At 42.7% G+C, this 15,051-nt stretch overlaps 2 protein-coding genes across 3 annotated transcripts; one reads left to right on the forward strand and one right to left on the reverse strand.

Annotated features, from left to right (window-relative positions):
* Positions 1-1,052: 1,052 nt before the first annotated feature.
* Positions 1,053-7,714, reverse strand: fbxo7 (F-box protein 7). The gene is made up of 10 exons (XM_082510703.1): positions 7,619-7,714; positions 6,410-6,535; positions 6,083-6,326; positions 4,361-4,612; positions 4,131-4,275; positions 3,954-4,037; positions 3,779-3,874; positions 2,297-2,473; positions 1,685-1,725; positions 1,053-1,457 (listed from the first exon to the last, which is right to left on the reverse strand). The coding sequence occupies exons 2-10, from the start codon at positions 6,529-6,531 to the stop codon at positions 1,149-1,151; spliced, it is 1,470 nt and encodes a 489-aa protein (XP_082366829.1). The 5' UTR covers positions 6,532-6,535; positions 7,619-7,714; the 3' UTR covers positions 1,053-1,148.
* Positions 7,715-9,255: 1,541 nt separating this feature from the next.
* Positions 9,256-13,216, forward strand: rtcb (RNA 2',3'-cyclic phosphate and 5'-OH ligase). 2 transcript variants are annotated; one of them, XM_082511143.1, is made up of 12 exons: positions 9,256-9,473; positions 9,903-9,981; positions 10,063-10,130; positions 10,207-10,306; positions 10,500-10,656; positions 10,725-10,881; positions 10,992-11,151; positions 11,244-11,419; positions 11,912-12,100; positions 12,176-12,286; positions 12,371-12,490; positions 12,578-13,216. In XM_082511143.1, the coding sequence occupies exons 1-12, from the start codon at positions 9,381-9,383 to the stop codon at positions 12,683-12,685; spliced, it is 1,518 nt and encodes a 505-aa protein (XP_082367269.1). In that variant the 5' UTR covers positions 9,256-9,380; the 3' UTR covers positions 12,686-13,216. The 2 variants fall into 2 exon arrangements, with proteins under 2 accessions (XP_082367269.1, XP_082367268.1); XM_082511142.1 differs by lacking the exon at positions 9,256-9,473 and adding an exon at positions 9,555-9,748.
* The last annotated feature ends 1,835 nt before the right edge of the window (positions 13,217-15,051 follow it).

Raw genomic sequence — 15,051 nt, forward strand, 5'->3', positions numbered from 1 at the left:
TTTTATGTGAATGGTGAAGTTAACAAACAAAACCACCGCTATTGGTCTGACACTGACCCACATTGGATGGATCCCTCCAAGACTGTTGGAACAACAAAAGTGATGGGTTGGTGTGGTATATGGGGTACAACGATAGTGGGTCCATTCTTCATCAATGGAAACCTCAAGGTCACTGGATATTTGAAATTGCTACATGATGATGTGTTTCCCTCTTTATGCACTGAAGCTGGCACGTTCCCTGAGTTTTTCCAGCAAGATGGTGCACCACCACATTATGGGTGCCAGGTCCGAGCATTCCTAGATGAACAGTTTCCTGGAAAGTGGATTGGTCGTCGTGGGCCAGTTGAATGGCCCCCAAAGTCTCCCGATCTGACCCCCTTAGACTTTTATCTTTGGGGTCATCTGAAGGCAATTGTCTATGGTGTGAAGATACGAGATGTGCAGCACCTGAAACTACAGATACCAGATGCCTGTGCTGGCATTTCTCCTGCGGTGTTGCTATCAGTGTGTGAAGAGTGGGAGAAGAGGGTTGCATTGACAATCCAACACAATGGGCAGCACAGTGAACACATTTTGTAAGTGGTCAGAAACTTGTAAATAACTCATGAAAGAATAAAGTTACGTTGAAACCAAGCACACCATTGTTTTTCTTGTGACATTACCAATAAGTTTGATGTGTCACATGACCCTCTTCCTATTGAAAAAACAAAAGTTGTATCCAAGATGGCCGACTTCTAAATGGCCACCATGGTCACCACCCATCTTGAGGAGTTTGCCCCCTCACATATACTAATGTGCCACAAACAGGACTTTAATATCACCAACCATTCCCATGTTATTACGGTGTATCCATATAAATGGCCCACCCTGTAGATTGCATTTTTTAATTGACATTTTTCAAACTTCTTCTGTTTGATGTTTAACCCATAAATAAATGGCTGTCACATAAAATTATAACTTTAAATTAAAATGTTTACTTTTTTGTCTTTGTGGAATAAAAGGATTTAAAGATTTTGTTCAGTTGTGAGGTTATAAATGATTCCCAGACAGAATGTTTTAAATTCTGATTTTATTGTGAAAATGAATTTTTGTCAACCCGGAGTCAAACAGGAAGTTGTGTCATTGATATGTGATCAGTGACGGAGTGATCAGATGAATCCTCGTCGGATGTCTGAAGGTCGCCCTCCTGTTGGTCGGATTCTGTGGAAGTCGTGGCGAGGTCGTCTGTGCGGGTCTGCGAGCGGGCCTATGGGGTCGTAGCGGGGGCGGGGGAGTAGGCCGTGGGGCAGGTTTGGTCGCTGATCGTATTCTCCACCGATGATGCCCGGCACCGGGGGGAAGTGAGGGTAGGGGATGGGGTGGAAGATGTCTCCTGGATGGAAAGGCAGGAGGGGGCGGGGGCGGGTCGGGGCAGCGTTTCGAAGTTCAGAGCGAAACTTGTACGACTTTTTGTAGAGCTGGAAAACAAATAAAAACAAATTAAATTATTTACACAAAAAATCCCAAAAAAAAAAATCAACAACAAATCACATTAAAGCTTAAATTCTGCGAGCTATCATCAATCTGCCCCACATTAGTCTAATTTATTATTACCTTAAAATATTCATATTAAAAACGACACATTAGGAGGTTTTAAGAGTTTACAGTTCTTTAGTTATTTACTTTGATGAAGTGTGTTTCTCACCTCTTTCCAGTCTGTGTCTCTGGATCTGCCTGAGCCTGAATCTGAAAAACGGCAAACACAATCAGACACTTTAATTATAATGATTTTGTTGAAAAACTGGACAATCACAATGAATCAATCAATAAATTTAATTGACTCATTTCACAACTTCAAATCTGTGTAAATTTAGAAAATATTTTGATACTTTTTAGTTTATTTATTTCTAAAAACTATCTTAAACACGGTGGACATTCAGGTGTTTCCCCCACAATTTCTGCTTATTTGTGGAGAAAATAATGACTGATTTGTTTTTACATTTTTTAAATGTTATTTTCTTTTTTAATGCTGTCATTTAAATTATCTTATTCAGATTCTAATATTTAATGTAGAGTAAGCTGTTTAAAACTTCACTGAAAATTATTTAATTAATAAGTAAATTAAGACATTATAACAGGTTTTAATAAGTTAAGGGTGTTCTAAGGGTGAAAAATAGAAAAAAAATCAAGAACATCTAAAAAGCACATGAAAAAGAACATTTAAACAGTGTCAGTGGAACATTTGACCCATAGTTAGAGAAATTTGCAGAAATAATTGTAAAAATAAATGAAATAGTTTTAGGGACTCTTTTTCCACCTGCGAAGTCGCGGCGGTACAGGTGTCTCCACAGCGACGAGTCTGCTGTGGCGACGTTGAAGTGCCGGCTTACCGCCGACAGTCTGACCACAGAGCGAACGTCGAGCAGGCGGAGGACTCGGAGGAGCAGCTCCGGAGGAAGAGCAGGCAGACCGAACGCCACGGGGAGAGCCATCGCTGAAACACATCACAGACTGTCAGTACCAGACATTAGCATGTTAGCACGTTAGCATCTGCTTACAGAGAAACATCATCAATGAAAACGCGACTCAAGCTCATATGAGTCAAACAAGCTGTTCCTCTAAAGCAGCTTCCCAAATGTTTCGGGACAGATTTTACTAGAATTCTTCGGGATATTAACATGAAATAGTTTATTACAAAACAAATGAGTTTGTGTGAAAAGAAAAACTAGAAAAGGAAACTCTGTATGAACTCAAGTCTGAAAGTAAAAAACGAATTTAAGATGGCAAAATAATCTGTAATCCTTTTTTTTTCTTTTTTTTTAACTCATGGCTTCAAAGGTTGGGATGAAACCTTTCATGGACACTCATATAAGTTCTTTATCCAACACTTTTTTACTACAAATAAAAGTTATTTGTTCTTTGGTATTTAAATAAGATGATGTAGTTGATAAAATGGGATTTCGATCAAAATATGTTTTGATCATAAGAAACGTAAAATTGAGTGTCATCTACATGTAACTTTTAAAGCTGCTAATCTTCTCAGTTCGAAGCACATAGAAGTCAAACACCAGAGGACCTAAACTGGAACCCTGGGGAACACCGTAGGTCACAGGTGTCGAACTCCAGGCCTCGAGGGCAGATGTCCTGCAGGTTTTAGATGTGTCCTTGATCCAACACAGCTGATGTAAATCACTAAATGACCTCCTCAACATGTCTTGAAGTTCTCCAGAGGCCTGGTAATGAACTAATCATTTGTTTCAGGTGTGTTGACCCTGGGTGAGATCTAAAACCTGCAGGACACCGGCCCCCGAGGTCTGGAGTTTGACACCCCTGCCCTAGGTGATAAAATACAGAATAAATTTGACTTTTAGAGGCACTTACTGCTAATTTATGGTGAAGTTATTTAATAATGTAATCCCCTTACATAATGCAAGTGAACAGTTTAAGAGACGCTTTAATTACATGTCAAAATGTCTTAAAATTTATAATAAAGCTGCAAATTCAAGGAGTAATCTTTTAATTTTGTATAACTTTAAATAACTTTCATTAAGATTTTGATTGGTTAATATAATTCTCTTTGCCCTGTATGTTTTTTATGAGTGGGATTTTGAGTTTTACATTTTAATTTTAATGAAATTGAACATCGATTTAAATAAAATCTTTCTTAAACTCACTAAAAGCTGTAACATGGCTAATGTTCACAGCAATTTAACTTCTCTGAGGTTTTCTCTGATTAAAGCTGATGAACTGGATGATGTCAGCACCAACATGTTGTGACTCATCTGAGAGGGGGCGTTACCTTCTCTGGCGGTGGCGATCAGTGGGTACGCCAGCTGGTCTTTGAAGAGTCGGGACAGTTTGCTGAGGTCTTTAAATGCTGCTGCAGCACTTCCTCCTGAACAACATCAGACACAGAAAATTAATCAAAGACGCTCCTGTGCTGGTGGCGTTATGCCAACCAATCACAGCTTTACCTGGCCACTCATTGGTCACGTAGCTGGATGCATTCAGACATAGTTTGCGGACAGTGTCGACCGTTTCTGTAACCTTCAGAGTCGCTGCATGAAGAAGAAAAAGGTCAGAAACACAGTGGGAGTTGAACACTAAAAGGTCAAAGAAAAATAAATTCAGCCCATTTAAAGAGGACTCACTGTTCATGACGAGCATTGGGCCCATGCACACAGCCACCACCGAGGCCAGGCTGCTCTCACACAGAGGATGAGTGTACTGCAGCTTGTAGACTCCACCTGCACACCTCCATCCAGCAGGCATCTCACCGGGCTTCAGCTCGGTGCCCTGTGGAGGCGCGCACACACTTACTCAAAGCGTCTGCCTTCACCTGTTTACTCAGCAGGATATTAACCTGTCCCCCTCGCCTCACCTGAGCAATGAACCCAGTCTCGAGCATCAGGAGATGTCCGGCCACCATGATGGCATCATTGGGACTTGTTGGCTGGGCCGTGTGGTACAGGAGCTCCAGAGAGAGTGGTGCCTGACCCTCCTCGGCCTCACTGCACAGCATTGGCTCCCAGATGGAGGCTGAAGATTCAGAGTCCAGCATCTCACAGGACGGCTGGGACTCTGAAAGGACTGCAGGACCGGCAGCCCCACTGACACTGCTGCTGCTGCTCGGCTGTTTACCAACAACAAAACTGTGAGCTTGGGCACGTCTACGCCCCATCGTCAGGTCTGATGAGTGACGCGGCACAGGCTAAAATAATCTGCTGTTGTTTCTTTGTTATAATAACTTAAAATATAAAACAGACATGAACAACATCAAAAACAACAACCTGCCATAAACAGGTCAAGGCTGATCTCCTTTAATGTTACAGCTGACCACAAACATCAAAACACAGTCAGATCCATAAGTATGTGAACAATGATGCCTCTGCTGACCAGCCTTTGAAAATGCAGGACTGTAATTGGCTGAAATTCCTGAACAGTCAACGCAACACTTTGTTGTCTTCTCGAGTTAAAGCTCAAAGTCTTATTGTTTGATATGAAATATTCTGTGATGACCCACGAGGCTAAACTACCAAGGCTCTGTCAGTTTTCAAATACTTGTGGTGACAACTGTAAAAGACAAACAGCAAGGGGCCTGGATGGGAACCTTGTGGAACACCGTACGATTATAAATCAGTGTTTGTCTTCATTTTCAGAATGATAGGGAATTTTAAAATACCATCAAACCATTACACAGATTTAACGCCCACTATGCTCTTCCAGTGAGTTTGTTTTTATTTTTTGGCACCAGTAACACTGGAGACCATCTCCTGCAATGGGTAAAGCTCATCCTTTTAAACCTTTGCAGAACTTTGGTTTTCTCTCCAGCTGTTCATGAGACGCACATCTGTAAGGATTTAAAAGCGCCCCAAGCACCAAATATATAAATGCTTCTCAGGCTGACTGAGACTTCGCTATTTAAAAATGTGTCTGGTGATGTGAAGCTGAGGATGTGTCTGAAAATGCTCCGTTAGACTCCTGCAGCTTTCCAGATGTGAAGATTTCTACTACTGCGAGAGAGCCGGTGCTTCCACGATGAAGGCTGGCACGCCCATGACTTTTAACTGTTCTTTAATCCAAAGTTCCCTGAAAGCTTGTAAGTATCAGGTGAGAAAGCTTTTGAACCTGTGAATTCGTCCAGCTCCAAACAAAACATCTCAGGTTTCAGAGGCACAGCTGGTTCACCTAAACACTTTCAGTCTGATGCTGCTGATGCAAACTGAGATGAGTCAGAGTGTCATCAGTGTTGGATGATGTGAAATTAAGTGTGTCCTCGTGTGGATCCACAGAAGAGAAGCTGTGAGGGGGGTGTGGCCCTTTAAACCAGCTTTAACCCTTGCTGTGTGCTCTGTGGTGTGTCTGTATTTGCGAATTATTTTATGTTATAATTCAGCTCATAAAAACACGAGAAAGTAAAACAGAAACTGTGCACTGAAGCCAGAAGTATGTGGATGCTTTCTGGGCCTGTTTCTGATCTCTGGCCGAGGCAGTCTACAGTCTGTGTAGACTGACCTCCCACACATGGACTGGAAACAGGCTCGATATGTCTCACACACCTATCCAGCCCACCTGAACAACCTGCTGGAGGTGAACATCATACCTGAGTGGAGGCCATGATGGGGGTCTGCTGGCTTTGCCTCTGGTTTGCAGAGCTCTTGGCTGCTGTGTAGGTGGAGCTTGTAGACGAGGCTGAGCTGGTTGAACCGGCGGCAGCTGTGGCTTCAGACTGAGGCAGATGGACACAGATCAAATCTCCGGACACGATGCCGCAGGATGCCAAAGTCTGAGCAGTGTCCGTGAGCAGCTTGGAGCCGTTCAGAGACAAACCAAACTCTGTGTCTGAACTGAAGCGCAAGTAGGGAGTCAAATAACTGAAACTTTATAAACCACAACTCGGATTACAGAGTTAGACATGTGCAGCACCGACCTGAGTCCATGTGAGGACAACAGCATCTCCTGGATGTGATCTCTGAGCTCTTTCAAACTGGGATCTTCTCCAAGTAACTCCACCCGGCTGGTCTGCCTGTTGATTCGAACTCGCAGCTTCATGATGCTGCTCACACACAGACACAGGAAGAGGACTCACACTAAGTAATGCACAGACTGCAGAGGGCCATGATGCTCTTAACAGAACTGTATTCACATGTTTGGATTTTATATCACGCAGTCTGATTTTTCATATAATTTTATTTCCATGTTGTATTTAATATTTTATTTATATGCAACTTTGTTTTATTCCTTTATTATTATTATTATTATTATTCAAAGGAGCTTGCAAAGAAAAGAGTCTGGACTTCTTTAAGTTACTTGAAGAGGTTTCACCTCTCATCCGAGAAGCTTCTTCAGTTCTGAGAACCTTCACAGACATTATTATTATTATTATATTTTTTCTTTATTTTAATCATCTTTCTATTAATGTTTAATTGTTTCATTTCTAATTTTTACTAATAATTATTATTTTTGTATGTAATTGTATTCATTTCTTTAGTATGTATTAATCTATTTCATTTTTTGTTATCAGGTTCTTATTTTTCGTTTCTTATTGTATTTATGTTTCTCATAAAAATATGTTGTCAAATTTCACTAAAAACAGATAAAAAGTGAATGGAGTCTGGTGAAAAGATTCCAGCTGCTAAATCAGATCATCAGTGAACAGTGACGTAATATCTAATGAACTTTAACTAACATTAATTTAATCTGTGCACATATTAAAAAAGTATCACGTGATTTTTACTGTGCACAAAGTGACTCTGATTCAAATCCAAACCTCACAGTAAACTTTAGCTCATTAAGTACGAAACCTCATTACAAATCTGCCAAATTTAACTTTTGATGAGTCACTAATGACGTTTTGAAATTTCTTAGCAGCTTTAGCTCCGCTTTACCGCTAAAACGTCACATTTAGAGGATTTTCGTTCATTTTGCGCTGATTTCAGAGCGTCGTTGGTTCTCTGTGAGGTAGAAAAATATGTAAAGAGCTGCGTGAAAACAAACGTTTCGTTTTCGTTTCCGCAGTCTTATCGTTAGCTAACGTTTCACTGACGCTGCTGCTGCTTAGCGCGGGTTAGTGTTAACTAACCGGGTTAAGGAGCGTTTGTAGTCCTGAAAGCTGGAAGTCAAACAGAAGAACACTCACACCGTGAACTACCGAGAAGACATCCACGACTCTTCATGTGCTTCTCTGTAAACACACAAACCTGCAGCGCCCCAAAACACGCACACACCGCTTCCGGGATGGATTTTCATAATACAACACGTCGAGGGCACTCAAATCAAAAGTTTATAAACCAAAGTTTTTTTTAAAAAAAATCGTAATAATTCTGTTAGAATAAATGTATTATGCCGTAAAAAGGCCCAACTTTTCAAAATAACAACTTTTATTAAATTAGATGCATGTATTTATATTTTTTATTTATATGTACGCATGCATTATGTTGCTTTGTGTAGATTCTGCTTTTGTTTTGAAGGCTTGTCACTAAACTTCCTGAATCATTATCCAAAATAAACTTTCGTAAAACTACAAATACGGCAACCGGGCTGCATAAAATCCTGAGTATTCTCCAGAACATTTCGATTGGTATGAATAAATCTGCAGGGGAGATAAAATTAATCATCTTTATATACTGTTTAAATAACGGCATTTTATGTTCCCCAAAAGGTTGATTCTGTTCATCTGGACGTAGCTTTGTCAGTGGGAGAAACGTTTCATCACTCATTCAAGTGACTTCTTCAGTCTCAGCTGACTGTGGGTTTCCCCAGCATTATAAACAGTACATTTGCACGATAACTGAAACTAGCCCACTGAATGAACGGTGGGCTGTGAGGTCAGTTCCTTGATCATTAATATGCAAATTCTCATTATCATTGATCCATAACCACTGATCGAAGCCCGTTGATCAAAGCCCGTTGATCAATGGTACTCATTGACCACGAGTACCATTCACAGAGAGTTGGGAAATGTCTGCAATCACAGCATTGTAAGATAGTGAAAGATGTACCCTTACTGTATTTTCTGCTGAAAGTAGAAGAAAAACAAGATGATGGTTTAAGTTGAAAATTTCCGCTTCTTATTTCTGTCTATTATATCTTGAGATCATTTAATGAATTCACAGATCAGTGCTGCTCTCTCTTTCTTTGCTAATATAAGTCAGTGGATCTCACTCAGCAGTGTCTGTCTCTGTCATTTATCTCCATAGTAACCATCTCAGTATTTATTATATAATATTTATTTAATGACGCTTTGAATCTCCAAAAATTCAGTGATTAAAAAGCCAAGAAGCTGGATGTAATTCAGCCAAAGACTCTATGTGGAGCACTTTTATTCCACAACAGTATTGCCATGACAAGAAAAAGAAATCAGAAAAGAAAAAACAAATTAGTGACTGATGGAAAGAGCAGACTGAACACACAGTTCAGGAGGACAGGGCCGTGTCTTATTTGCAGCGTGGGCCACCAGAATACCCAGAAATCATAAATACATCATCGATGAACGACAGCAAAGGTTGTCGGAAATGACTGAAAGGGAAGGGTTTAGTTTATGATTCACAATACAGCAAGGACACGTGTGAGTGTGGGAGCACTGTCACGGGCAGGAACTCCTCACAGAGGGCAGGAAGTGTTTCCATCACAGAAATTGAACCCGCAGAGCAGGAGGAGCAGAGAGATCCTGGAGCACGTCCACACACTGCTGTTCTACTGAGGATAATACCGCATAGAGAATAACCGTGGAACACTGAACAGTAGGTGGCAGTAATGCGCGTGCAGCCTGTTGAGCGTAGAAGAAAAAGAAGCCGAAGAAGACTCTTTTCTTCGGCTTCTTTTTCTAATCTTACATTAGACAGCCAGTGAAACGCGGCGTTAAAGAGTGAGATTTGCCGTTTTTGGTCGTTTGTGGAGTCATGAGTCGCAGTTACAATGATGAGCTGCAGTTTCTGGATAAAATCTCCTCCACCTCCTGGAGAATCAAAAAGGGCTTCGTCCCCAACATGCAGGTACGAGCTAACAGATAACAGCTCACAGCTAGCTGGTAACGTGGCTGGGCTGACAGCTGCAGGTGACTTGATTAAACACAGGTGTCCACGGCATGAGAGGAGAACATCAGAGACAGTAGAACACAGGAGCTGACGGAACCCCCGAGAAATGCCGAATAAGCACGAGGCTAAAAATGATTCTGAACAGCAGCACAAACTTAAAAACGCTTAAAATGATTTACGAAAGTTTTAAGTGTATCTGTTCTGCTCCACCCGCGGGTGGACGCTGGGAGGAGGTGACTCTGCTCCATTTTAGTTTATTTTCAGTTGGTTTCATTGTCTCACAGAAGAAAGATTCAGAATAATCATTAAAGCGAAGCAGGGACGCTCCTTAAAAGCTTTTATTTCCTCTGCTGTCACCTCTTGACTCCTCCTCCTTTTCCTCTTTAGGTGGAAGGAGTTTTCTACGTGAACGAGTCTCTGGAGAAGCTTATGTTCGAGGAGCTTCGTAATGCCTGCCGAGGAGGAGGTTGGTGACCTTTGAACCCCTCTGAGAGCCCCCTCTACCTGACCTCCACCCTCCTCATTTCTCTCTGTTCCTCCTCCTCAGGTGTGGGCGGGTTCCTTCCAGCCATGAAACAGATTGGGAATGTGGCGGCGCTGCCGGGGATTGTGAACGTGAGTGTTGCCGTTCTGTATGTGTCCACAGTAAATGTTTTGCTTCGTACTCAGGGTGTCTCTGATTGGTCGGCAGAAATCCATCGGCCTGCCAGATGTCCACTCTGGGTACGGATTTGCTATCGGGAACATGGCAGCCTTTGACATGGACAACCCCAATTCCGTGGTGTCTCCAGGTAGGAAGTACTATGATAAAACATAAGCAGGGTCCTCTAAAACCTGATGAAAAATGAATGGAGTTTGGTGGGAAGCTATGTGCAGGAAGTAAAAAAATCTTCCAACCTGTGGATTTCCCTGCTGTGGTCACCCGTCATGAAACTTACTCTGTGACCCACCCTGTTAAAACAGTACTTCCCATGTGCCCTCCAGGTGGCGTGGGCTTCGACATAAACTGCGGTGTCCGCCTGCTGAGGACAAACCTGGACGAGGGCGATGTCCAGCCGGTGAAGGAGCAGCTCGCTCAGTCACTGTTCGACCACATCCCTGTGGGAGTCGGCTCCAAAGGCGTCATCCCGATGGGCGCCAAGTAAGTAGAACAGAACAGACCTGCCTCTCCTCACCTGTGTGTCACCTGACTAATGCATGTGTCACCAGGGACCTGGAGGAGGCGCTGGAAATGGGCATGGACTGGTCTCTAAGGGAGGGCTACGCCTGGGCCGAGGATAAGGAGCACTGCGAAGAGTACGGGCGCATGCTGCAGGCCGACCCCAACAAGGTGTCCTCCAAGGCCAAGAAGAGAGGCCTGCCGCAGGTAGCCCTGCACCTCACACCTGTGTTCACACCTGCAACCCTCTGCTGGTGTCTAAAGCTGTGTGTGTGTGTGTGTGTGTGTGTGTGTGTGTGTGTGTGTGTGTGTTGCAGCTTGGCACTTTGGGAGCAGGAAACCACTATGCTGAGATCCAGGTGGTGGATGAGATCTACAACGACTACGCCGCCAAGAAGATGGGCATTGACCACAAAGGCCAGGTGTGTGTGATGATCCACAGCGGCAGCCGAGGCCTCGGGCATCAGGTCGCCACAGGTACGAGTGCCGCCGAAATGGATCGCCGAATATTGCAAACCTTCACTTCTGCCTTTTAAATTATCAACGAAAACACCTGGTGATATTTACAGATGCTCTGGTTGCCATGGAGAAGGCGATGAAGCGTGACAAAATCACGGTGAACGATCGACAGCTGGCCTGCGCTCAAATCAACTCTCCTGAGGGGCAGGATTACCTGAAAGGCATGGCAGCCGCAGGAAACTACGCCTGGGTCAACCGCTCCTCCATGACCTTCCTCACCAGACAGGTACGCTCACCTGAGCCGCTCTCGGGTCATAAACGCACCGCTGCACCCGCCCTAACAAGAGAAGTGACCTCACATGGTGCTTAAAGCGCAGCTCTTCTCATGAAGAAGTGAGTTCCATGATCAGGAGGATGAACCCACTCTGTTCCACTCAGAGTCAGGGATTCGACGAATGCACTTAAACGCACCACAAATAATATAAAAATACAACTGTAAAAATCATTAATGTGATAGAAAATTCAATTTCTGCTTCTGTTCATTTGTTTTTTATTTTCGTTACATTTTTTATTAATTTTTTTAATCTTTTAACTTTTATTTAATTCATAATTTTTGTGTATTTCTTTTGTTTTCATTTCATTTATAGGATATTCTGTAATTTGAACTTCCGGCATCGGATTGCTGTGGAGTCTAATAATGTCCCGATTCTGCTATGATCGTTATGGGGAGAGGGTTTGGGTGAGCGGAGTCTGTAAAAGCAGTTTTCGTGTCTTTCAGGCCTTCTCCAAAGTGTTCGGTACGACGCCGGATGACCTTGACATGCACGTCATCTACGACGTCTCTCACAACATCGCCAAAGTGGAGGAGCACATTGTGGACGGGAAGCAGAGGACGCTGCTCGTTCACCGCAAAGGATCCACGCGAGCCTTCCCCCCTCACCACCCCCTCATCCCCGTCGACTACCAGGTAAGAGCGCGTCATGTTCGTCTGTTTACTCGCCATCATGATGTGAGTCTTGCCTGAACTCGCTGCCATTTCCAGCTCACAGGTCAGCCGGTGCTCATCGGTGGGACGATGGGGACCTGCAGCTACGTCCTGACGGGGACCGAGCAGGGCATGATGGAGACGTTTGGGACCACCTGCCATGGAGCGGTACGAGTCTGAGCGCCCTTCGCGCTGTCACATGGTCAACCTTGGTTCGTTTCATGTCTTTAAGCAACTTCCTGTCTGTTTCAGGGCCGAGCGCTCTCTCGAGCAAAGTCACGCAGGAACCTAGACTTCCAGGACGTCCTGGACAAACTGGCCGACATGGGCATTGCCATCCGGGTGGCATCGCCCAAACTGGTGATGGAGGAGGTGAGGGGGAGGAGTCAGGGTGGGTTTTTATGCACTTTAAGCTGTTTTCTGTTTGCGTCTGACTTTTTTTTTTTTTTTTTTGTTAAGGCTCCTGAATCATACAAAAACGTGACAGACGTGGTGAACACGTGTCACGAGGCTGGCATCAGCAAGAAGGCAATCAAACTGAGGCCGATCGCTGTCATCAAAGGATGAAGCTGAACCACAGAAATGACTCATGGGCGAAAGACGATAAACACGACTTTTCTGTTTGGAGAGAATTTACGTTAAAGAAGGATTTAAAAAGAAAAAAAAAAAAAAAAAGACATTCTGTTTTTGTTTGGTTGCCAAGAAAACCAGATCGCACTGCAGTGGAGGTCAGAGGTCACCTCTCAGGACTGAAGTGGCCGCTGTAGTTTCCAGTTTCTGCTTCATGAGCTCTCTGAGACACGTCCTCAGAAATGAGCGGCTGCACTTCTTGCAGATCAAAAAACGAGCCGCTGCGGCTGAAATTTTTCTCCGCTCAGCATGAAGTGAGTCCCAGAAGAAAAGCTGGATCTGAATCCTTTGAGATAAATGCAGAAATCTGCTTTCATTTCAGTGTGCTCACACTACTGCAATAAAAATCGAATTCATGCCTTAAATGTGCGTAATAACGAAGACTGTCTGAGAAAACGTAAACATGTTTAATTTCTGTTTAGTTTCCAAAAAAGATCGACTTCAATAAAGAACCAAGTGTGCAGTGAACGGGTTCAGTCTTTGTTTTCCACTGCCGCTGAGAATACAAACACCTGTGAAGTGTTTGGTCCACAGTGAGAAAAAAAGATTTTATAAAATGAAAACAGATGTGCTGTGGATGAATGATGTTCTCCTGTTTTAGGACGTAAATGTCAGAGCTGTGAGTTTAGCTTCTTCTCAAGAAGCAAAATTGAAAGAATTCGTGAATTTCTCATATTTTATTCCATTACATCTCAGGATCCACCTCTGGGAACGTTTCCGGACACGTTAACCAAATAAAAGCAGTCACATGATCTCTGTAGAGGAGGTAAAGTCAAAGTCACTGTCCTAATCCCACATGTAGGCTCAGAGATTTAATCTCACATTACGACTAGAGATGGCACGATACCACTTTTTTATGTCCGATACCGATATCATAAATTTGGATATCTGCCGATACTGATATGAATCCGATATAGTGTTTTTTAATCAACAAAACTGTTTTTTAAATATCTTGCTGCATTTTGTATAAGTTCATACTCAAGTTTAAAACAACCACACTAAAGCTATTCTGTTATACCTGTATGCAAAAAAAAAAATATTCCATAGTTCAGCAATACTGATCAATCTAATAAACTTAAACCTACACCATCCTCCCTATTCTGGTATTTTAAAGAGTACTTAGCATAAATGTTAAGCAACCTAACTAATATGGTTCCAACTCCCAGCAACAACAAAAATAAAAAAATAGGGAACCACCCCTCACGCTCCACCTCATGATGCTTAATCGATGTAATCAACCTTAATTTGATGCAGTGTGAAAAAAAATGCACAGAAATCAATTATTTTTCAAGACATATTAAATAGATTCAACATCTTTCTTCAACAAAATTGCAGACTGCACAGATGGTGCCTTCCCAAAGGAAAAAGTACTATAGCTTACTAGGGTATATTAGACTTAACAGTTATTATATGCAGTAATGGATTTCTATACATTTTACATCAGATTAAAACTTTGGGTGTAAGATTCAGATAAATATTAAATAATTAAAAGGTAGACATTTTAAATGAGAATAAGAAAGAAAAGTATGTCTTTGTGCCCCCTTTTCCCTGTTAATGCCCTATCGGCCCCCCTGGCTAAACTTTTCTAGATCCGCCCCTGCACAGTTACCAGCGTCAGCTACGTAGAAAAAGATCCTGGTGTAGAAAGTAATATTAAATACATTCTAACAACAGCTGATCAAGCTTAAATGTGCTGCTGTTGTTCAGCCGCTGGTTTCCTCTTTCTGGTGCAAAGTGGGCCAAAAGCAAACAAGAGACACGGACTCGCAACAGAAAAGCCGATCAGCTGATCGTTAAGCAGTTTCATGATTGAAGTAGCAGCCGGAGAGGCAGTCGCTCGTTAAGCTTAACGCAGGAATGCTTTACAAACATTCAGAGATGGACTTACACACTTGCTTTACTTCTCTCGGGGATAACTTTGTCGGAGATGAAATGCCGGGTTGCTAGCGAAGCTCCACATGCTATCCAGACCACCGACAGGTCCTGCATGCCACAGCCGCTCTATCACGTGATGCATACTGCTCCGACGTGCTAACGTTCTGAGGTGAGTTACGGCGTGTTGCAAGTTTTGTGAGGTGCTTTCGTGATATTTAATGGATCGGATTACATTTTTTATTTTTCTCCGATATCCGATCCAGTAATTTAGGTCAGTATCCGACCGATACCGATACGTAATATCGGATCGGTCCATCTCTAATTACGACAGCAAACAAAAAATTAAAGGAAATAATTTGCGTGGTTCAACAGGGTTAAAATAAAAACGTTATTACAGAACCTGAGACTGACTTTACTGAATGATATTT

This window comes from Aulonocara stuartgranti (assembly GCF_965226115.1).
Source record: "Aulonocara stuartgranti genome assembly, chromosome: 17".
In the NCBI taxonomy this organism is placed as follows: Eukaryota; Metazoa; Chordata; class Actinopteri; order Cichliformes; family Cichlidae; genus Aulonocara; species Aulonocara stuartgranti.

What these genes read in the sequence shown, in the direction of transcription:
- fbxo7 (XM_082510703.1), bottom strand. Translation starts at nt 6,531, where the DNA reads ATGAAGCTGCGAGTTCGAATCAACAGGCAGACCAGCCGGGTGGAGTTA. An exon ending in CCCAATGCTCGTCATGAACA is followed by an intron (nt 4,038 to 4,130) that starts GTGAGTCCTCTT and finishes TTCTTCATGCAG; the next exon opens with CGACTCTGAAGGTTACAGAA. An exon ending in CGTGACCAATGAGTGGCCAG is followed by an intron (nt 3,875 to 3,953) that starts GTAAAGCTGTGA and finishes GATGTTGTTCAG; the next exon opens with GAGGAAGTGCTGCAGCAGCA.
- rtcb (XM_082511142.1), top strand. Translation starts at nt 9,647, where the DNA reads ATGATTCTGAACAGCAGCACAAACTTAAAAACGCTTAAAATGATTTAC. An exon ending in CAATTCCGTGGTGTCTCCAG is followed by an intron (nt 10,307 to 10,499) that starts GTAGGAAGTACT and finishes TGTGCCCTCCAG; the next exon opens with GTGGCGTGGGCTTCGACATA. An exon ending in TGACCTTCCTCACCAGACAG is followed by an intron (nt 11,420 to 11,911) that starts GTACGCTCACCT and finishes CGTGTCTTTCAG; the next exon opens with GCCTTCTCCAAAGTGTTCGG.